The 24,799-nt window shown below is 41.0% G+C and overlaps 1 protein-coding gene across 1 annotated transcript in view; it reads right to left on the bottom strand.

Annotated features, from left to right (window-relative positions):
- Positions 1–357: 357 nt before the first annotated feature.
- Positions 358–24,799, bottom strand: part of SLC49A4 (solute carrier family 49 member 4) — a 76,001-nt gene continuing 51,559 nt past the window's right edge. Inside the window, exons 7-9 of the mRNA XM_072874022.1 lie at positions 21,693–21,820; positions 10,946–11,128; positions 358–7,642 (exon numbers count right to left, since the gene is read on the bottom strand). Of these exons, the coding sequence (XP_072730123.1) occupies positions 7,527–7,642; positions 10,946–11,128; positions 21,693–21,820 (427 nt within the window). The 3' untranslated portion in view covers positions 358–7,526. The remainder of the gene's footprint in view (positions 7,643–10,945; positions 11,129–21,692; positions 21,821–24,799) is intronic.

The following is a 24,799-nucleotide window of genomic DNA, read 5'->3' on the forward strand; positions in this document are numbered from 1 at the left end:
GACGGTGTTGTGGGGCAGCGGGAGCTGCCACTGCCACCAGCGCCTTCCCTCCCTCGGTCCCCCGCTTGCTGGGGGCCCCTCTGTCCCAGCCCACCCCCTGGGTCCCTCGGTCTGCGGGGACCCTCAGTCCAACAGCAGTGCCAGACCCCCATCCTCAAACCCCACTGAAAGCAAGGGAAATTTTTCTGTTGGCTGGGTTGGGCTTTGCATGAGGCTACATTCATTTAGACTAAGCAACCCCCATTTTGTAGCCCTATCTGCAGTGTTTTTCAGCGATATGATAGCAGAAATAAAATATTCCCCTGTTTTTTTTTGGAATTAATGAACAGTGATGGCAGCACATCTGAGTAACTTCTTTAATGTGCAACAACCAGTACGTAAAATAACACGCACTTCATGGTCAGATTCCAGTTTTAAAAAGAAATGATACAGTGGATGTGTTACGTTGACAGGTGTATAGTGGTTTCAACATTATTTTCTTAAAAACAAAAATACATCACATCAGAATATTGCATACAAAAAGTAGAATTTGCCCTAAAATAAAATTCTATCAAATCATTTAAAAAATTACAAAAGTAAAATGCATACAAACTCCAGTAAAATTGAACAGTCTTACAGGTCGAGGATAATTTACAAAGATGCTCTCCAACACATAAACCCCTCCTCTTTCTCTGTATGTTCGTGCAGTTCAAAAACCCCAACCATTAGGTGCGTCACATAATTAGAAGCTGTTTTTTTCCACCTTATCAAGTACTTGTTTCTAAAATGCACAGCAGAAGACGTTAAACTTGGTAGGGGAAAAAGAGATTTTAATCTAGTAAATATCATAGGCAGAGAAAATAAATATATCTGGAAAATACATAATTCTCCTGGGGGGGAGCAGCAGCTGGCGGCCGCCTGCCCGTGGGGATGCCCCGCGGCTCTGCCGGGCTTGCTCGGCCCAGGCGATGGGTGGGAGCAGAAGGATTGGGGCACGCAGGAGAGGTGCAGGCAGGAGAGGTGCAGGCAGGGGCCAGGGCGAGGGAGCCAACTCTGTTTTCGCATCGTGGCTTCGATCGCACATCCAGGGCGTCCAGAGAGAGCTGGAGAGAGCCCGGGGGCACTGCACCCCCCGACCGCCCAGGGCAGACCGGCTCTCTGAGCATCCCTTCCCTAGCCATAACCACTTCCCACCAGTTTGTTAATGTAACCTGTCCTGCCAGAGGGGTTTTCTATCTATACAGTACATACTGCCTATGCCTCACAGATTACGCTGGCCAGGCACAGAAAACCAGGGTCTGCGTTCCCCACAGAAGTCTCAAGGCTGAGGGCACGCAGCCCATTAAACGGCATTTCCCAGGCCCTGCTCCAGCCCCCGTCCCTCACAGGACCCCAAAGCCCCTCCCAGCCCCGACCGCAGCGTGTCCCTGCCTGGGGACGAACATGGGATGTCCCCCTCCCCTTTCACAGGTGGGGAGAGCGAGGCACCCCACGCATGAGCACCCCTTCCCCAAGCCCCCGAGCAGCTCTGTAACGGAGCGAGGGCAGCGCCCAGGCTCTCGCTACCCGTCCCAGCGTCACACAAGCCTGCACATCCCCTCTGCAAAGGAAAACATGGGGCTTGGGCCTTTTTTGGCTTTTACAAACAGACGGACTAAGGTTGGGGAAGTGGCCTGAGCCTAAAGGGAAAAGCTCCCCGTAAAGAAAAAAAGGATTTGCTCATGGTATTTTCTTCATGCAGCGATACAAAGTGAGCACAATGAGTCTGTCCAGACCTAACAAGCGGAGAAATCGCACAGGGGAAGCTACTGGGGAGAGAGACCGTGGAAGGAAAAGCTGTTATTGCAGAGACCAAGTCCCACCTGCCTTCTGTGCCGCACCTTGGAAAACCAGCGCCTCTGCGCCGTGTGCCACAGCCATAGCTGTTCCTGCGGCACAAGCCATGTCACAAACATAAAACGAAGGTCAGAATCTCAGCCTTGAGGAAGTAAAAAATGAGACTCTGCTAAAATCAGGCTGCAGAAGACATCTCTCCTGTGCAAATAACCCAGGCGCCCACCAATGGCGCAACTTCTGGGCGTCCCGGCTGCAGCACTTCCCTTCTCCCCCTCTGCACCGATCGCTGCTCCCCCAGCCCGGCACGAAGCTTCCTGCAGCGCTGCTGGGCGTTGAGCAGCGGCAGGAGGAGAGCCAGGGCTGCGGGAGCGGGCCCACGCTCCGGGCGGGCACCAATTGCTCCAAACACGTTGCGATCCCAAGTAAAAGGCAGGAGCCAGCACATCTGTGCAAATACTTGCTTTTTCTTGTCAAAACTTTGGACAGAGTTACATTTCTTCCTCTACTTATTAGTTTCATCTGTCTTGAAACACAAACTGCAAAAATTATAAGCAGATTGACATCATCTTCTGACTTTACTGGGGCTGCCGCCTGCTCTGTGGCAATTCTCCTCTGCCGTCTGACATGACACTCCTGTGCCACCCACAACCCACCTCGCAGCAGTAATGGCTGCGGGGAAACGAATGAAGCCTGCGTTGATACTTGTGATCTCTCACAGAAAAAGCAGTAAGCCTGGAGGCTGTCTCTCCGTCGGAAGGGAGGCAGCAACCACGACGAGGCTTTTCCCCCCTACACGTGCTCCCTTCCTCCTCCCAGCCCGACACTGGGACCCACAACCCGGACCCACGGAAGATGATGATGAAGTTCTTGTTCATTTTGGCAGGGCCAGCCTTGTGCGACTGTGCATCCGCTGCCTCCTCACACACCCCTCATCCCCGCTCCCCAAGCCTGGCACTTGCACAACACCGAGAATAGCAGCACCAACATCAAATACCAAATAGATACCAAATACTAATGCATGCTTTCATACCAGTGCAGCAGTTGTCTTGCCAAATTATTACAGTGATCCAGACTTAATCTAAAAGAAAACCCCCCAAAACTAATGAAACATAAAACCACCTTTGTCACAGATAATTATTAATATTTGCAAGTGACCCAACAGAAGAAATGACGATGAAAAATGAAACCCCTGCTGTCATGGCATTACAGGACAGTTATATCCACTGTGCAAACTGTATAATTCCCATTCATATTTCAGTCAATCCTCACAATTAAATAGCACTTCCCTTCCTAGTAACAGCCAATATAAGCATATCAATCAATTCAGCTTGTTTATATTGCAGTGTAAGGCTACGGAGTCACTTGCTAAGTTTACTGTAGAACAAGCCAGGCATTAACATCCCTGTCATCACAAACCTTCACATTTTATATGGATTTGATGAACTCAACGCAGTATTTCAGTGTTGAAATGCCCTCTGGAAACCCCCCTCCCCTTACTCGATCCATCAGCCTGGTGCTCCCCCAAGTTACCACTGCAAACACTGACGCAGCCTGGGGTTTTCCAACCCACTCCAAGATTAAAGTAATCCCACTCCCATTCATTTCAGCTCTGTCATGGCTGGGAATAACTCCCTGATGCTGTGAACCTGAATACATAACATGCATGGTGCCTATCAGCTTGGCCTCTTGAGGTGTGGGAGCTAAAATTATAAGTTTCAGGCAAATTATAGTCTGCTCATAACAGACTATCTGCTCACATACGTACAAAATCCTTTGGGTCTGCACTTTGTTCCAGCTTGCCCTATTTCCTAAAAAACCACTATTTTAATGCATATTAAGTAGATGGTCGGCCACCCCATCCCTCTAAAATTGGCTTGGGAACGGGGAAGCTCTTCTCCATACCTCCTGCACGGACTCCGGCTCAGGGGAGCGGGCAGCCACGCGGGAAGGCGAAGGAATCAAAAGGAAATTACTGGGTAACAGCAGCGACAAGAGACAGTAAACAGTGCCGCAAGTGGAGCCTACATCTATTAACCCTGAGCTTCCTCATTAGCAGCATGAAAGCTAGCACAGCTCCACAGCTCGCAAGAAGAAAAGCCAGCAGCACTGGAAGCTGAACTGAGAGTTGTTACCGAGCCAAGCAGAAACCTGAGGAGCAGCCCATGCTTAAAATGAGGAACTATTAAGAGAGAGGGGTCACTACAGGGCGTCCCTCCTAGCATTTTCAATATAAAACTTAGCACAATTATTTGTATGTTAGGGGGCTCTGCAATGCTGGGAAAAAATGTTCTTCAGGGCCGTGAACTTACGGGCCACAAAGAGAAGCAAATATTGTCACTTCCCAGGGCACCTTCCTCTGCTGGCAAGTCAGGCCAAGCAGCAGCCAACATCAGCTCCTCTGCGGCAGTGCAAGGTAATGCCTTATTTAAATAAACCCCCCTGTTGTTATTGACTCAAAAGTTATTGAGAGACTTAGAACTTTCACTAATTAATAAGAGAAATATCAACTGGTTTGAGCCTGTTGTGGGCTACTGCTAATTGTATCAGCATTGCTTAGGGCGCTCTCTGCAGTCTCAAACTCTAACTTCCAATAAAGTGTGGTTATCCTGACAGCTTGGACCCTTGCTAAAGCCAAAGGCGGACCTAGTGATAACCCCTATCCAAAAAATATTCCCAGAAGTTGAGTTGGGTTACTGGCATGAAATGGACTGCTCCTCCAGAGAAGATGCTGCTGCTGGGCACAGACGAGGACAAAATATTTTTCAGAGGTCTCAGCAAGCACATTTGCAACCCCCACCTCTGTCCCAAGCCAGACTTGCTAATCTAATAAAATCCTGAAGCCTGAGCATTGTGTGTGTGGAATGCAGCAGCATCCTGCACAACTTCAAGTAATTTGGGAGCGATCCTTTGGTTTTCACTGAGGCAGATTTCCATCAGACTTGCTGGGAACTCTGGTTGAGCCCCAACTGCAGAATGGTGCCTGCAGCCCCAGCGCAGGTCTCCAGCAGAGCCCTGCCGTGCTGCTCAGCTCTGGATAATGTCTCTATTTTGGTGCAGAGGCATCGAGGGCTGTAATTAAGACCACACACTACAGTACCCAAGACAGACACAGAAACTTCTACCAAAGCATCAAAGTTCAGGAGAGCAGTGAGCAATTCACACCAACTCAGAAAAACAATCAGCGGGGTTTAAATCAAGATGTTCACTCTTCTCCCCTGACTGTATGGGGAGTCTGCATCTGGCAGCACCGACAAATATTCTGAATCGTTCGATGCTTTCTGGAACAGAGGCAGAATAGGTTATAGTCTGAATACTGCCTGAAGTGCTTCTCCATGTTAAAATAGTCAGGACAGTGAAAGGATTAGAAATCTCTGTCACTCGGGACAGTGACTGAGCTGTGCAATTTTAATCTTAATATAGCTACAGTAAATTGCAGAAGAAGAGCTCCGAAGAGCCATCCGAGCTTGCAGTTCTGCCATGACAATGGAACTCCTATCAGACTCTTGGCAAGCGATCCTTGGTTTCAGAAGACAATAGGTAGCAGCAGCTACTGGATACTGAAACTATTCCAGGCACTAAAACATAGTAAAAAGAAGTTGGACAGTTAATACCATTCATCTGAAAAATGGTAAGAGGATGATGCCAGCGGTTCTGAACGCGCTGGTTAGATTGATTTAGTTATCCCAGTGTAGGTTAGCTCCATTTCTACAAAGAGCCTGCTTCAAAACAGAAAAGATCATTTAGTAGCTGATATAGGCAATGAGCTAAGTCAATTTTCTGTTACCACAGTAAATACACCCATTGCTCTGAAAACATAAAAGCAGGGAACAGCTTGTTTTATTTTACTGCACAGATACGCTCCTGAGTTGAATGTATTAGTGGCATATTCTCTCTGCAAAAGGAGAGCAGACAGAAGGAACGGATCCGTGTCCGTAAGGCAGCGCTCAGTTCAGGGTTTGTTCGAGTGAGTTTCCAGTGTTGGTGTCACCCCAGGGTGGCAGAGGAGAGCCCCGCACGGAGCAAGGGCGTTTGATTCAGGCTTCTATGGACGCAGAACCCTGCACGCCAGCCTCCTCCAACACGTGCACGCACCCCCTGCGATAAAATTGCTACGGTAGGAAATCATTCACCCCCTGAAAAAAATTCATGTCGCAGACAGCGTATGTATGCGTTGCCATTCACGGCAGTGACTGGTTTAGTTACAAACAGTGGCATGCCACCATCCAGAGACATGATTACTTAAAATAAACCTACGTAAACACATACCCTTATATTACTTATATATAAAAGATATATATATATAAGTTTTATTTGTGTATACATAGATATAAATACGCACGCACACACACACACACACAAACACACACCCCTAACAAAAAACACAGAACACACACATGGAAATACTGTAAATGATGCTGAACTGAAATCTAAGAATATAATTAAGAAATTATTAGCAGGTTTAAAATTGACTTAAAAAACTATTCAAAGTGTCTTTAATATTTATGTTCAAGTAAGGGCCAGAACGACCACAGATTAGTACTGATAAAAAGAGCTGGCATTATATTTCCCATATTATGCCAAAACTCATGAGTTATTTCTCATTGTCAAACTCATTGTCATTTTGCCATCAGGGCACCTAACCAACTAGAAAGATTTTTTTTAGGAAACAGTGATTTTAAAGACTTGGGTTAACAAACAATATCGTTTAGGCACCCTCAATCATAAACTAATCCTAAAAACCACGCACACCTTAGAGTATCAGAAGAGAACTAGTGGGACTCGGACATCCACACCCACAGTATTCAGTGGCATTAACAGGTCTTCACAGTAAAAAAGGCAGTACTGGAGACGGGGGATGAAAAGGTGACACAGTGGTGGCCTTTAAAACAGCAACATTTACCAAGAGTGACTCTCCAGTAAACTTCTGAGATACCACAGATGCTCCAAGTTCAGGAGATACAGAACCATGGTGGTATTTCAGAGGCGACTGCGGGTGCAAGTTGGGTTCAGTGGCAGCTAAAGCTATCTTTACATGTGCTCCAGGGTGGTAACAAACACCTCTAACAACACTGCAAGGATTGTTTGGGATATTTAGTATGGCTAAAAACCCTGGTACCAGTGTCTTATATCAGAAATCACTTTATTAGAATGTAAATGTAGTGTACAAGCACCAAATCGTTTTAGCTTAACTGTTTAATGAACATTCATTATATAAGTGACTAGTGATTTAAAAGAGAGATCTTTAAAAAAAAAGATTTTTTTTTCCTTTTATCTTTTTTTTCCCTTTTGTTAAGATTATTCACTATTTCTATTCTGATAGAAGACTCCGAAGATTACTGGTACCCCGGTGCGTACAACCGTGAGGCGGCACACGCACACGCACGCACACACACACACACAGCTGTACACCTCACTGCTACATCAACAGCCTTTTAAATAGAGAGCCCCAGCTCTGACACTGGGACCTGTACATCAGATATATTCTCTTTGTGCATTTCGGCATCACTATCACCACTCGAGTTCCACGTTTATCACAAATCAAGGTGGTCTTGAATGTAAGAACAGCCTGTCCCTCACCCTCTCTAATAAAGCCACAATTAAGTCTTGTAATTTCTTTGTTTTTCTGCTGTTCAGCCGTGCAAATCCAGGCAGATGTGCAGACTGCAAAGCTGACTTCCAGTCTCTTCCAACCCCTCACCAGTCCGGTGTTATCACACAGAGACGACGACGTCGAGATAGAGTCTGTCGTAGGACTCACGGAAGCACAGGATGAGGAGCAGGCTGAGCAGACACGATCCTGGCAGGCACCAGTTGAACCAGGAAAACTCTGTAAAGCAGAAAACAGACCCAACCTCAGAGTTGTCAAACATGTTCTGTGTTTAAAGCGACCAAAACTTTGATTGATGGCAGGTTTGAAGGAAATTGCTGTGTTCTGAACAAAATCCTGACAGCTCTTGATCGATAGATGATTAACATGGTCTACGAGACTTCTCCACGGACGCCTTATGTATATATAAAGTTATATATATATATATAACCAATGCCTCCAGCTAATGTTAATCCTCCTTATTCAACCTGTCAATGGAGAGAATGGGGAAAAAAAAATAAAATCTATCATTGCTAATGGAGAATAAACCTCTTCTGAAGACTCTACTCATTAGTTCTTTGATTTCTATGGATTGAAAACTAAAACAAATTAAAAGCATAAGAAGCAGCAGGATTTGATTTTGAATCAAACCTGCTACACGGTATAAGGAGGGAAAACCAATTCCTCAGATAACACTTGTGAGTAGTACGATCAATTCAATTTAAAACTAGTTGCACAAACAGCTCCTCAGGAGCCTCTTTTTAGCTGTTAGACATAATGTACTGCTCTTAAAAGCCTGTGTTCCACATTCAAGAAAACCCATCATCTGATATTTGACTACTAATTAGCAGTTTTATTCAGGTTTTTTTTAAGCAAGTGCACCACAATTTCCTTTTTTTTAGTATCTGTCAGTTTACTGAAGAAACATTAATTTTACTGGAGATGGTGTTTTATTTTGTTTTTTTTTAAAGTTTCCTTTATTATTATTATTATTATTTATTTATTTTTACAGAATCTAAATTCTCTCTCAAGGTCTGAGTTAATTAAAATCAAGACTTCAGCACTGCTACTTTCTTAGACCTGCAATTTATATTGCTAAAAGAAAAAGCACAATTTATATTACACAATGCAAAGGACAAAAGTCAGAAAGCCTAAAAAATCTACCTTCCAGAACCAGTAACTTTCAACAACACCTTTCCTCATCCACCAAAAACCCTTACAGATTTTTTTAGGCAGTAATCTTATTAAAACCTTAGTAAAATTTTCCTAGGCTTGGAGAAGACCATGTTATGTGATGCCAGAAGTCAACAGGCAAATGCTTTGCTATTATTTTCCTTATAATACTCTTGCTTAACTGGATTAAACAGACTTTAACCCAAATATCCTAAAAGACCAAATTTAACTTGTGAATCCTTCATGTCTTTTGTAATCCAGAGCTTGTGACAGCACTGGCGATGCATGCTAACACATCGATTGCGCGAAGCTAAAGGTCGATTTGCTTCTGTTTTTCCCTTGGAAGTCCCTGCAGAAAAGGCGAAGGAAACTGAATCCAGAGGCTGCGGCTCTGGCTCTCGGGGCACAGCACTAGCAGGGAGGCTGAGCGTTCGAAAGGTTTACATCTCCTCCGTGCTAGCTGGACCACAATCTTCAGTGCTCTGGAAAGCTTCCAGGGCTTGGCTCTTTCACAGCCTTTGCAATATCAGAGTATGAGGAGAAAAAGAGGGAAATCCAAATTAAAACTACTGAAGATTTTTTGGCCTAAAAAGCAAGACAAGGGAACAAGAGGGAACAAGATGAATTTGACCGAGTTCTGGTTTATCTGTAAGCCTCTTAAATGCCATTAGAGGATGTATTTGAATCAAATGAAAGACAAATGTTTAAGATCATTATCTACCTTCTCAAGGATTTTTTTATCAAAGGAGCCAATAGCACCCACTGGCATTGATCCCCCCCAGGGGCCACACGTGCTCTTGTACTTTCGATCATTTGTGATACTGCATCATGGAAAATGCACAAATTACTTTTTAATTTTTTTTTTCCTTTGAAGAAATAGGGAAAATATTCCAAGTGTATGGATATACTAATTTCACCTTTATCCTTACCCGCATTTACCAATACCTGCTAGGGAAAGAAATACTAGAGACAAAAAAATGACCACAAATACCCTATTTATGAGGGAAGGAGTTCACTTCATCATCATTCTTCAGTCAGAAGTGAGACACTGTATTCCCATCCTCAATTATTAAGTAATTCTGAACACTGGATCATTACTCTGAAAAATGCTGAAAAAATTCTCAGAATATTCTGTATAATCTTTTCAGCTCAGGTGTAAATGTTGGAAATAATAGTATACGTGAACAGAGTTCTCACCAATTAATATTAATCATAAAAGCATTATTTAAAATGTAAAGACTAAATATCACACCAACCGAGTCTAGCAGGGATGGAATTCAGATGTTACAATGATGCAGTTCAATGTCAGCATGAAAAAAAAATAAAAAAATCATTTCTCTCAGTTTGTGTTCACAGACCACAATTTGGAATGGGGCTGTTAACCTCCTTGTGATTCCCTGGCAGAAAGACACACAAACCACGCTGAAAATTTGCCCCAGGCTGTAATCTTCATAATTTCAAGCACAATTCATTCTGAAATTTGTCAGTCTCCTCCTGGTTATAAAACACACCATCTGAAGAAGTACATGCACCTGTGACAATATATAAAAGCTCGCAATTTCTAATGCTTCCAAAGCAAAACATTGCTTTACAAATCTTGCATCATGAAGCAAAGGTTTACCACAACAAAATACAAACCAAAAATCTGCATCTTTGAAAACCATTAATAAAGACAATTTCCCTTTTAAAGCAAGAAGGGTTCTTATTTTATGGCTTAGAGTAATAATATATATTATAGTCTACTGAATAGCAAGTTGAAAGTTACGATTATAAATTATGAGGAAGCAAATAATACTCGAGAGATGAGAAAGTCTGAAGAAGTTGATGAAAAGATCAAGCACAACACTGTTCTGCCTCATTAGGCCACTAGGTTATCTAAAGGAATGAGTACTTCGTCTTTGAGACTGGTCAAGAGATGCTCTCTCCCCGGCAATGGTATGGCCAGCACACTGAACGGAGCTGACCCTAAATGGGGCATTTCTGCTCTGCCCCTCCTGGGCAATACATTATACCCTGAAGCACGAGACTGGATTAGCTTTATTGTGGTTTTGAACACCCATAGATACGAACATGATTAATGGCCACATTACTCGGGCCTTTATAAAAATATGATGACTGTGTGTATCTTGATGGTTTCTGGCTACAGCTAATTCTAAGTAGAATATGACTATATACAACTTGCGCTAAAGCATTTCATTTTTATTAGCATGCATACAGAAAAGAACAATTAAAGTTCTTCTCCCTTGCTGCTACATAGGGGGATTCAAACATTTGATTATTAACAGAAATAGTATGTGCAAATCCGTCCTTTACTGACAAGGGTACGTCTTCATGGTGAATTATATTTTCAAAGTAGCTTATATTTCTTACCTGTATGGTAAAATGTGAGGAAAAACAAAAGCACTCCCATAAAGACATTACTCAAAAAGGTGACAACTCCACAGGTAATTCCTTCTGGAACAGGGTAGACTGTCTCCACAAAGAGCTCAAAGAATATTGGTACGCTGCTGTTGAGGAATATACCCAACAAAATGCAGGATGTGTACAGTGTAGCTATAAAAGAAACAAAAACAGTTATTAATTTCACGCTGGCATTTTTTCCTCCTATTCAGAGCTGCCAAGAATACTAACACTTGAGTAACTGAAAAATGCATAAACTTATTTTTACCCTCTGTATCATAAAGCATATCACATCCCACTAGTTTTATGCAGAATGCATGCATTAATTTGGAAAATAAAAAATTAGAAATACTGATTTGTTTATTTTTTTTTAAACAGAACCCATGAAGACACATTCAGTGATTTGGAATTCACTTGTAGGTAAAACAAACAGAACAAAATTATGAATACAAAGCATCACCTACAGTTTGATTTACCTCTGAAATGAATAGAAACTATTGTCCTATACACAATTAGAACAGGGAGCAATTAATGTGCCAAATTGGAAATGGACATGGATTAACCTTTTGACTTAGCTCTAAAGGTCAAAACTAATTTTGCTTCCATTTTACAAATAAATACTAATGATCTACCAGATATCAAGACATTAGTATTCATCACGGCCTGGGCTGCAACACGTTGAATCCCTTCTGGCTTCAAAAGGAAATGAAGGGCACGCAGCGCCTGGCAGGAACGGGACATATTTGATAATGCAGATTATTCACCGCTGTACTACATACTATTTTTCTTGGACGAATCAACAGAAGAATACAGACTTTTCTTCAGTAGTCTCAGATATTTTGTTCTACAATTTCTGACACTGCTAAATACTTTACAGTGCTTAATATCTTGATAGAGATGTTTAATATGTCTATATTATCTCTTAATAAACCTACTATATCTATTTCTGAAAAAAAGAAAAGTTCAGAAGAATTTAGTACCTATTTATAAATGTAAGTAAGTCTTTGCTAAGTGCTTTCTTGGGACGTGGAAGATTTCCTGACCTGCAGCCTCAACAACCTGAGGTGACCGATCAAGTAAAAAGTACAAGGAAATGACTAGAAGGCTTGGAAAAACAAGAAAAGTCTGGAATATTTTCTGAAGTTTCCACCAAAATGACAAGAAAACGTAAAGAAAAAATTTTCAGATGCAAAAGTGTTACCAAGTCATAGGGAAATTATTTATAGCATCTTTTCACTGCAGTATGGTACAAAATCCTTAGAAAATTTTTTTTCATACCGATATATATGTTTACATAAAATAGAAACTGCATTTTCAGTTTAATTTACGTTCTTCTGTCTTGGAAAGGGGAGAACTGAAACAACTCTTTTTCATCTTCTGTTAAGCCTTGCTCAATCTTTCAACTGAGAAACTGTTAGGAAGCAGAAAACTTCCAGTTTAAAAAAAAAATAAAAGAAAATCACTGCTTCTTAAAATATGAAGAATCATGGAAAAGAGATAAAGGCATTAAGAAGCAGAAAGGCCTATCTATCAGATCCTCCATTTGATGCGGTTTGCTTCCAAGGCACAAAGACATATTTCTTTCTCTACAGAGGATTTGCCTGGACAGGAAAAAGAGGACAGAAGAGACAGCCAGAAAGATGATACAGATGGCACGACTTCAGGAGGGACAGCTGGCCCCCGCTTCTTTTTAATATACCAGAATGTTCTGAGTTGTTAAGAAAAAAAGAAAGAAAAAAACCCCAAATAAACCATGATAACTTTTTCAACTCTCAAATTCTCTTCTTATAAACTGCAGAATAAAAGTAAAAAAAATGGATGCCAGGTATGTTCAAGAGTTCTCACAGAGGAAGGAAAAAACCAAACCAGTATTAGGATGCTCTTCCTAACAGGCTGTTCTAGCTAACACTGAACAACTGACTCTGTAGTTACAGGATCCATAGATTTTTGCTGCAAGTCCTCATCAGTATTTAAAATTTCATGAGCCTCTCTTTGAATTCCTGTTTACCTCAAACATGACTGCATATTGCTCTAACTGCCTCTTAGCTGCTATCAGGTGTAGCCAGCAAATCTGAGCATTGAATTCAGCTATTTGATATTTTTGTGTTGGCTTAAGAAACCAATGCATAAATGAAATAGAAGTATATCTCAAGACAAATGAACATCTGCCCCTCATTACACTCAATTAAAGGCATCTATAGATAACTACTCGTAATTTCTTGAGCAAATTTTCAGAACTTTCCTGAAAGAAAAGAAGGTGATAGCCAGCAGTAGTTCTGCGTTAGAAACTCAAACAGTGAATATAGTAATGAAGCTGCCGAAAGCCATAACGAGCACCATCAAAAGTGGAGCTGCATATAGAGAGCACCCAGAAGCAATACCTCTACAGGAAGAATGAAACCTCTTCCACAAACAGCAACAGCCAAGAAAGGGGAATCATGTGCCTCTGAACAGAGACAATCTCTAGACCTATAATTTCCAGAACCTTAGATTCACTTGAGGTGAAGGCAAAAATATGCATCTAAGATTAACAGCCATTTAAAAGATCAAGACTTCAAATTTTAGTCAATACAGTAGATGCAAAAGTTTCCATAAAACAAACAGAAGCCTTCAAAATAAATGTGATAGTTTAAAATATGCTAGTTGAATTACATCATTGCTCATCACCTACTAAAACGTGTTAAGAAGACTAGACCATAAGCAAGCAAGCACAATAACTCTGCACTTTAGAAACTACACCCTTACATTTCCTCGTCACTACAGCTTGCTTTAATCATAATTTAGCAAATACACCCACTGGCACACAACTCACACTTCCATACTACTGTGAGCAAAGCAGCTTTAGCATTACCTCTTGTTTTCCCCAAAGTATTACCTGCCTCATGCATGCATGCCAAAAACTGCCAGCTGAATACCAATGACAAAACCTCTGCTGAGATCACAGATAATACTTACAAAACAAGGTGTATGTATATGTACACGCATATTTGGAAAGTAATAAGAGGAAATGTCAAGGCAAAAGGACAGGCAGAATATAGTGTTCAGTATATGCCAATTTAAATTCTAAGATCTAATGGAAATGACAGCTTTAACTGGTAAATCTCAAAAAGCAACTCTGAAAGTGAAGGAGATGTACACCTCTGAAAGCCTACAGGGTTCTCCCTTAATGGGTACATACTGTAGTGATGGGAAAAAAAAAATTATTTCATGTTTCTGTAAATCATCCAGGGTCTTCCTGAGTGCTATACAAATAAGCTTATTCCATTAACTTGGCAATTAAGTCACAAATGCAATTGGTCAACTAGACAGAAACTCAAAGATCAGATATGCAGTTTCAGAAAAATAAGTTATATAGGAAGAAGTCTTATAAGGAAGAAGTCAAGTAAGAGTTCGAAAGTGTTTTTTGCCTTTTATTTCATACACTAAACAGCACATCTCATATTCCAGCTCATGGGCAACAAGATACTGTAGCAGGGAGAATACCACCTATTAACAGAGACCATTTACTTTCCATTACAGAGACCTTGCATTGAATGAACACAATTACCATGATTTTATACTGTAGAACAGCTGCTAAAGTTACAGTGAATGTTTTTTCAATTAAGACAATCTTGATGACAGTCGTTGGAAATGAATATAAGGATATGAAAGTGCTGACAAAAAAAAAAAAAAAAAAAGAAAAAGAGATGATTTACCAAGAAGCTAACATTATGTCCTAAAGCCTAACAAGGACAAACAACTAGCTTGGATAGGCATATGCTGGGGAAGCGTGTCATGCTATTAGTATAAAAAAGATTCCTTTGCCTTAGGAAAAGGAATTAACTGCCTTCGAAGCTATGCACAAAGTTGAGTACGTGAGACAATGGCAGCTGTGGACATCAGTAAATAATGGAACTGGGCTGGGTTTCTTTAAACTACTTGATTAATGTCATGTTTTAAAGATGTTTATGTGAATTAAGCAGCTATTTCACAGGTTGGCCACTGCAAAAAGAGCAGGAAAGGCAAAATACCCAGCTGCTTCAGAGAATTGGCCCGGAGCTGCCGCAGCAGGAGGCTCAGGCTAGGCTTCGTCATGTAATGTTCATGCTTGAGGTGTGAGGCAACCCAGGCCATTCCCTCAGCGCTCATTCTCCTCCTGGCCAGGAAGGAAGCAAGGAATGAAATGTGCCTCGATAACAGCACTAGGGATGTTACCAGTTAGATGAAGCAAGGCACTGACTGGGGACTGTTGGTGGTACAGTGGCTTAGCACAAAAAGGAGAAAAAGAGGTAAGAAGTTAGGTTCATTCCTGGCTTCTTATCCCCTGCAGGTCTTCAGCTACTGGATGGCAAATACATGCCTGTATCCCAGAAACAGACTTTCTTTTCTCCCAGCCAGGAGCTGTGGCAAAAGCTTTATACCAATTAAAGAAAAAAAAAAAAAAAGAATTAGGAAAAAAAATTAGGAATTTGAACAGGGATGTGATTTAAATGACAGCATGCACTTGGTGTCCCCAGATGAGCTTCCAACACAGCAGAAGGAGTCTCAAGTATCTCTGACATCTAAACAAGTTCCCCAAACTTCCCAGGATGTTCTGCAACATGTTTAGCAATTTAGTCTTAAATTATACCATCACTAAATGTATAACTACAGAGCCCGATCCAAATCCAAATGAAATTAATGGAAGGACCTCCACTGATGTAAATAGTTCTCATCAACCCATTGGCATGTACATCTTGGCTGATTTTTAACAGAGAATATGAAATATTACCATTTCTTTTTTTAAAAACAAAAAGTATTTTGCAGATAAATTTACAAAAGAAATGCAGATACTCTAGAGCAGTAGCAAGTGCAAGCAGGTGGTACAGTATCTTCTTCCAAAGTCCTTTGCCAGAAACTCTTGAACTCTGTACATTGTGTAACAGTTCTCTTCTCAGACAAACCAAGCCAAGACTCACACAAATTTCATATGGATAAACAAGAAAGTAAATACAACTGAACGTGTTCTCTTGGGTGCAGCATACAATTTAAAGTGAAACCTCCAGGGATCTAGGGAATTTTGTTATTGCCCATTAAAACAGCATCCCAAATGCGAAAATGAAAGGATAATGCCTCATGTGGATGGATGCTTCATTGACTTTAGTATCCCCACAAATGATCTGAACAATTCAAAGTTAGTTCCTATCAAACTCTCTAAAGTCTGGTAAAGTGGAATGAAACTTCCATATAATTTAATTCTTGCTACTGGCCATGGTAAGAATAGTCACAGAAGTAGTCCTCCTTAATTTTTCCATGAGAAATGTGAGTCCCTCAAGGTAAGACAGTAATTTTTACTGTAATTCACTTACAGGAACAAAAAACACAATAGAAGAAGGATGTCCCTGTAGTGCACGTTTATAACATCAATATGTTTCATTGCCTGTATTTCCATTCCAGCATGCACTGATCAAATTCTTATCTCATGATATAGTTATGAAAGTAACCAAAAATCTGATCAAATTGGATTTGTTCTATATACTTCCCAAGAGAAAAGCAAGTGGAACCTGCTTTGAAAGCAGAGCATTCACTTTGAGGAACTAAAAAGTGAAGAAATTACTGAGTGAGCCTCAAAAAAAAAAAAAGAAAAAGAAAAAGAAAAGAAAAAGGGTGAGTGGGCTGGAAATCATACAATATTTGAGGCTTGCTATCGATGGATATTTAAAGTAGCCAGATTTATAGATACTCATCCCTGAAATGCTCCTCCCAAATTTCAAGCATTGTACACTATTTAACACTGGGTTTTTAAGTGTTTTTAAATAAACCCCTTAAATTAGTTCCTCTTTAAGCACGCTTCTATCTGTGGATTTACAGAAGCCTTCAGGAAGACAAAGGTCATTATTTCCATGTTATGAGTGGGAAAAGCACAACAGGAGTGGGGGTAATGATTTGTCCACAGCCATAAGCAGGTCAATGCTGAAGCTAGAAAACTCAAATGTTTTCAGGCCACTGTTTTACCCTCTGGGTCCCCCTGCCTTATACTTACCAAGCACATCTTGTTTATAGTAGAGAAATTAAACTCAAAGAATAAAACAATCAATCAGTATTAAATAATTAACATCTCTCTTTTTCAATACTGTGCTTTGTAGATGAGGACAGGGAGACAGATGTGTTTATAATGCTCAATCTGTTGAACCTGAAAATAAAGTGTAGGCTGCTTAACCTAAATATAGTCATCAATTCATGGAGTTGCCACCGTATTCAGAGTATCTGCCATGCAGCACTAGAAAAGATATTGTAAAGCAAAATTCTACTGAATGTGCTCATAAATATTAGAATATTCTTGATACGCTATGCTGAAAACATTCAATCTGAGCTGCGAGCAACTAGCGTTGCATATCAATTTTTGGAAAATGCTAGTATTTGTATCTAGAGATACTACCAGCAATACAAAGTGGCAAGATACTGAAACTGGCATTACAATGCCTTACACAATTATTTTGGGTCAAAGTATCCCATTGTACATAAATTCACATAATGAAGTTCAGTACAAAGCAAACTAACAATGGACTTGGCACAGAGAAACAGATCAGCAGCTGCATTGGGAATTCAATGGAGAAAACCATTTCAATGTGTACATAAAATTGTCTTTGAAACTTGCTGAAAAATGCAAATAATATACATTAAAATTAAAATTTCGTAAAAGACAATTCAAGCTCGCTTAAAATATAAACCGATTCCAGAATCAAGGGGTTTTGAGAGCTGTGATTAGCTGATGAGAGGTGTTTTAGACAGATGATATAGTAGCTACGATGACACTATATCATTATTGCCTTGCTTTCTTTTTTCCTCACACTGGCAGTTATAGTTCATACACATGACTCCGAATACACTTTTTATAAAATCTTTTGGAGATACATTAAGAAGTCAGCAAATGACAGAAAACTTGTCTTGCTCTGTGGCAGGAGGAAAAATGGAGCATATTATGATAATGCAGAGCAATGCAGGCATTACACAATACAAACAATGCTAAACAGTATCATTTAAAGCAAACACAAAGCAGTCATTGATTTTTAATAACTGCATTAAAGGTCTCCATTCTAAGTAATTACATTTTGTAGGAAATATCTTTAAATAATGTCGTGCCTATTTACAAGGAATTAGGAAAACATTATACAAACAAGTGCAGGAAAAAAACATTTTGCTGTGAGCATTTTTTCAAATACAATTCCTCCCCCAATATTTAAACCAGACATTACTACAACTTCTACAAAGAATACTGATTGAAAGAGGGTGGTTGGTTTGTTTGTATTTTAAAAACAAATCTTTAGAGATTTTCTTCCCTTCAGGGTGATTAATTGGCCAAACTCTCTCATATTTTTAGCATTTCAAAAGTCTGCTTCCATGCAAATGTACCCACATGAGAGCTTACTCTGGAGACCAGGTGAGACAGGCAGAGGGTTTTCAGAAGAGGGGAACAAGCATGTATGCCACACAATATCCACATGTTAAAGAAAAAGACTATTTTTGGACCTGGGGAAACCACTGGCAAGGTCTACCTATGGATGTAAGCTTTATTCATGGATCAAGCAGCTGCCAGGTGAGATGAAGCAGATGACGATGTTCTCTAACCAGCCTTCAGCTCTAGGGTGAAGCCTGCCTTAACACCCGGGCCAGTACAAAGACTCATATGAGACATTTTGCTTCCTCATCAAAATGACTGTCCTGTCCCATGGAGGAGCTCTCTTTTAGCTGTACCACCAGTCCATCAGGTCAGGTAGATAATTTAGCAGTTTCCAGGTATTGCTGAAGACAGCAACGCTTGTGGTTTTGTAGGGCAAAGTCTGACTTGGTCAAGAGAACAACATTGGAGGCAGGGCAAGAGAGGAGGGGGGAGCCCCTCACAAAATGGGAGCTAGATGGTTGGAAGGGAAAATCTCCTTGCAAGATCAAATGTACACCCCCACAGGTTTCCATAACAGTCAGTTTTGAACCCTGCTTGCGCTGCCTCAGCATTTGAGTAAGACTGGAAGTGTGGACCGAGATCCATCACTGGCACTGTAGCACTGCCAAGCCTAACACTTGTGCTCTTTGCCACAGGACAGGAAGAAGCTGAGGAGCCCGTTAACCTTCTGGCTACATCACACCCTCTTGCCCTCAATAACACAACAACCCTTGCTTTGCAGCAGGGATTGCCTGCAAAGTAGCTCAAATACAAAGCATTACATGGACCTCTACTACAAAAGAAGAAAAAAAAAAGAAAAAAAAATAAAAAAGGAATTAAAAAAAAAGAAAAATAATAATTAAAAAAAACCCAAAAGAAAAAACCCCACAATGACAGCTGCTTTTGTTTTGTACATCTTCCAGCTCTACAAAAACACACAGAGGATAACTACCTGGAAGACCACTGTCAACTGGTCCACTGAGTATGCAGAGTGACTTCCACCTTAACCAGCTACCTCAAATCACTTCCCAAAGCTGCCAGCCAATGGCCTGCATTTGACCTCCTACATTTATACTCTGATATACTCTAAATCTCAAACTTTTAATTAAAAGAAGAAAAAAAAAAAAAGAAGTTAATCCAAATCAATTCAAATGTACCGTTTCTCCCAATTACTGTGGAATGCAGAGGTCATCATCATATTGCATCATTACGTTGAGGAATAATCTAGCATGAAGTCCTATAAATTAGCTTAAATAGCTTGTGTGTTTTCATCCATAACAGCACATTTCATAAAGATATACCACTGCTTTTCTGTGTACAAGGATCTAAGTTGAACAGGCGCGTTACATCTATTTTACATGAACTTTAATGAGAAAAGGCTGACATGAACCCCCCTCCGCCTATCTATGATGTTTAAACATTATGCCACAGAAAAAAAAAGAGATCTTATTTTGTGGCTGCACATTAGGCCCTGATGCTTTAGATTGCCTTTTCTGAGGAATTGCCAGCCACATTGCTGGCATTTCTATTCAGAACAAGCTTGTGTTTTATAGAAAAGGGTTCAACATTTACAGTGACATATATAAGAACAGCACAGACAGAAAACTCTAAAATATAATTTACGACTCAATCTAAGGAATCATCCATTTTAAAAGAAATGATAACTGCATGAAAAGAACAATCCAATCCCTAGATTTTTATCTACGGATGTTAGTTTAGGATACTTTATATCAAACCCCAAATACCTTAGGTACTTTTACGTCCTGACAGGGGATCACCTTTCCAAAAAAAATCACCATAAGGCACCTACATGGTATAAACAAGTAAGAATTCTTCTAGAACCTAATGTTCCCTGCTGAGTTCTTTACAAAAAATAAAATAAAATCAGACAGAGCTCCATCAGTTTTGTTTTGGATCATTCGTGAGTGCATATGTAATGACTTTCACCTCTTGAAACTCTCCGCTTCATTCTTATGCATAGACTTGAAGGGACATTTATGTGTTTGGCTTGTTGCATCAATTCAGAGGATAGAGCTACTGTAAAAATTTACATCACTGCGGCTTGTAGTGATGAAGCAGGCAAGCACAAGAAATAAGCTTTTCTTGCATTTATTTTAGATTTGATGGAAAAGAAAAGTGTAGTCATTTGGTATGACAATAGCCACCACAAAATTTGATTTGTTTATCGATTAAATTACATTTTATTTAAGCAGAATTTTTTTTAAAAAAGTTGACATTTCAAGATAAATCACAAATTTGACCTATCCATCCAGATGGTGTTTCTCCTGAATTGATCGTGTATTTCAATTTGCTGTACCCACTTTAGTTTATAGTTGTGACATATGCAACACACCAAGGACACTTACTGAAACTCAAAGTTAATTTGAATAAAACAGTAATTTATATACTACTCTCCACACCAAACTCTTTACTAAAAATGGGAAAAAAACAATTTTCATTTCTCCTATAATGCATAAACTTGCCTGTAACAAAGATGGGACTTTATTTTAAATGAATTTACAGAATTCTTTAATAAATAAATATTTTTTAAAATCTCAATGGCTTCATTTTACTGTAACTCATTATCCTGTTGAAGGTCTTGGAATCACAGGTGGATCAATCCTTTGGTGCAGATAGGAAGGCAAAGGACAGATTTTTAAGAACTGTGCAGTGCTAATTTTCAATGAAGGGTACAGCTCGCTGGCAGCTGGAGCAGACCTCTAAGCTTTTCCCCCACTCCTGCCAACAGCTCTTTTTCCCATCTTTTTGAGGTGTAGGCTGAGTTAATTTTGGGCTAGAAGAGTTCCCTGAACCTGCATGCAGGTGCAAAAAAGAGGACAGCACAATGCAGGGATAGATTTCGATGGCTGAAAACACTATGGGTCATCTTGAACTGCACCACATGTTTCCAATAATTAACGTCAGTTTCAAGACCCTAAATTCCCAGACATGTCACTGTTTCTTATATGCAACATTACTCCAATTCATCTGATTTTTCTTGGTTTATTTCTCACCTCTGTTGTTCCCAAACACTCAAAACAGAAAAAAACCTCAGTCCCAAAATCAATTTTAAATGTATATTCTGGGTTCTTATTATTGGGTTTTGTTAGTTTTTAATCTTCTTATGAAGTTATTCAAAGCTGATAAAGAGATTTCAGATTCAAGAGGTTTTCTAAATCTTTTTTGTTTGTTTGTTTTGGTAAAACTACTGTATTACTAAAGATACCAAACCAGGTTATAATATAGTTGATTTAAGACTACAAATATTTGCCTGCAATATCAATTTTAAATAATAGGAATTAAAATCATTGTCAATACCTGTGGTTAAAGGCAGATGAGTGACACTAGTTAGACAGGTGAGAGTGAACCAGGTTGATGCTAACGTTGCTCCAGATAAAAGCAGCAGCAGTATAAACTTCAGCATGCCCCTGATAAAATCTGCAAATCTAAAATAAAAGCACAGATCAGAGCAGTACAAATGCTGATTTTCATATTATTTAAATGTGATGCTTGACAATTATTTCAGTATATTCCCATTACACATTTTGGAGACTATAAAAACAATTTAAAAATCGTTTCTCATTTTCAGAAATAGAAAAAAGGCATTTTTATAGAATGGTGATATTTCTAGCTGTCAAGCTGAAGAGCCATGGATTTTTTAGCTGTCACAAAATAACAACCAAACCAGAACAATTCTCAAGGCATCAGTTGAAAACACTTGGTATACAGGAAGGGGTCTTTTTTTTTCTTCTGCATTTGTTGGACACAACATCACACCACTGCTTGCATCGCTGTTTTGTCAGCGTTTGCCAGTCTCCCTTGGCAGACACACCGCTCAATTAGCATATGAGGAGGCTGCTGCATTTCATTCAAGACATAGTTAAGCATCAAGATTAATTCCTGTGGGAAATGACAAAACTCCAAATACCAGAATCCCTAGATCAAAGATGACAAGGGACATCTTCTGAACCCTCAGCTGCATTGGGGATGAAGCTCTCGGTGGCTGTGCTGGTTTTGGCTGGGATAGAGTTAATTTTCTTTATAGTAGCTGCTATGGGACTATGTTTTGGATTTGTGCTGAAAACAGCGTTGATAATACAGGGATGCTTTCGTTATTGCTGAGCAGTGCTTACAAAGAGTCAAGGCCTTTTCTGCTTCTTAAGGATATTCCACACCATATGACGTCATGCTCAGCATATAAAGCTGGGGGAAGAAGGAAGGGGGGGACATTGGGAGTGATGGTGTTTTTCTTCCAAAGTAACTGTTACGCGTGATGGAGCCCTGCTTTCCTGGAGATGGCTGAACACCTGCCTGCCGACAGGAAGGAGTGAATGAATTCCTTGTTTCACTTTGCTTGTGTGCGCAGCTTTTGCTTTCCCTATTAAACTGTCTTTATCTCAACCCATGAGTTTTCTCACTTCTACTCTTCTGATTCTCTCCCCCATCCCACCAGGGCGGAGTGAACGAGCGGCTGGGTGGGGTTTCATTGCTGGCTGGGGTTAAACCACAACAGTCCTTTTTGGTGCCCAACATGGGGCACGAAGGGTTTGAGATAACGACAGGTTTGACTGGAATGTGCCAGATTGAATTTATAGCTCTTATTGCTGTTTAGCTATTAATTGGCAGGCTTCTGTGCTTGCCATGGGGCTTGCTTGCTTTACTGTATACTGGAGTCTAGTGCTCGTTAGTGGCTGCTTTTTGCTTATGCTGCTTCCTGTTCTGCTGATCACCTTACTCTACCATGCCTGGGAACATTTCGATAACAGCAATGGCGATGCGCCTGGGCTGGCAGATGGCCAGGGCATCGCTGCTGTTTCTGTGCTGCTGTACTGGACAGGATGGAACTCCAGTGTGAACTCGAGTCAAAGGGACTCTGACCTGTGCATGAGTCCACACACGAGCAGGACACCCCAAAGCATTTGTGGCTGTGGATAAGTCCACATCAGAGCAGGTACATCTCGAAGTGTTTGTGGCCGTGGTTATGTCTGTGCTGCAGCAGGTACACCTCTGAAGGGATTGTGGCCCAAGGATAAGTCCATGCTGCAGCAGGTACACCTCGAAGCATCTGTGGCTGTGCATGAGGTCATGCTGGAGCACCTCAAAGGGTGTGGCCATGGATAAGCCCATGACAGAGCAGGTACAACCCTGCAGGGACTGCAGCCATGGGTAAGACCATGTTGGAGCAGGTTTACTTCTGAAGGGACTGTGGCTGTGGGTAAGGCCACGCTGGAGCAGGTACACCCCTGAGGAAGGGACTGCAATCTGTGGATAAGTCCAAGCCGGAGCAGGGGCAAGGGGAGGAGTTCATTGCAATGTTAAACCCTATGGTCTGGTCCTAAGGGACCAGGGGTGGAGATTGTAATGGAAATACCTTTAAATTGTAACCCAGGATCTGAGTTGGACGTTATGGGAATTACTATAGCAGCAACCACCTGAACCAACGGAGGACAAGTCTTACAAGAGGCAGTGCAAGTGCAGCAGTGACCCGACCTGAGCTGGCTTTGGTGCCCAATAACTCCACACAACACACCACCTCTCCTGTCCTGAGCAACCACCATAACAGATGGAGCCCAAAGTCATGGACTAAATGAACTCAATGGACATTTTATGGACATTTTAAAGACATTTTATAGGGGTGGTCCATAGACTAAGGGAATGATATCTGTGTATTATATCAAAGGATGGAAAGGGGGGTGGTGGTTAATGAGGTTATATTGGAAAGTGTGGGACCTAAGCATGATGTAAATGGTATGGAATAAGGGGTGGAGAATGCACTGGTTTTGGCTGGGATAGAGTTAATTTTCTTCACAGTAGCTAGTATGGGGCTATGTTTTTGATTTGTGCTGGAAACAGTGTTGATAATACAGGGACGTTTTCGTTATTGCTGAGCAGTGCTTACACAGAGCCAAGGCCTTTTCTGCTCCTCACCCCACCCCACCAGCAAGGAGGCTGGGGGGCACAAGAAGTTGGGAGGGGACACGGCTGGGACAGCTGACCCCAACTGGCCAAAGGGATATTCCACACCATATGATGTCATGCTCAGCATATAAAGCTGGGGAAGAAGAAGGAAGGGGGGGACGTTCAGAGTCACGGTGTTTTGTCTTCCCAAGTAACCATTACGTGTCATGGAGCCCTGCTTTCCTGGAGATGGCTGAACACCTGCCTGCCCATGGGAAGCAGTGAATGGGCAGCTTTTGCTTTACCTATTAAGCTGTCTTTATCTCGACCCACGAGTTTTCTCACTTTTACTCTTCCGATTCTCTCCCCCATCCCACTGGGGTGGAATGAGTGAGCGGCTGGGTGGTGCTTAGTTGCTGTCTGGGGTTAAAGCACGACAGTGGCTTAAGCAAAGGAGGAACTCTTCACACAGGCGGTCACTGCCAGTGGCTGTTTTGGGTTGAAATGTTCCAGAAACCAAAAGCTTG

The sequence above is a fragment of the Ciconia boyciana genome, chromosome 10 (genome assembly GCF_034638445.1).
Source record: "Ciconia boyciana chromosome 10, ASM3463844v1, whole genome shotgun sequence".
NCBI classification, from domain to species: Eukaryota; Metazoa; Chordata; class Aves; order Ciconiiformes; family Ciconiidae; genus Ciconia; species Ciconia boyciana.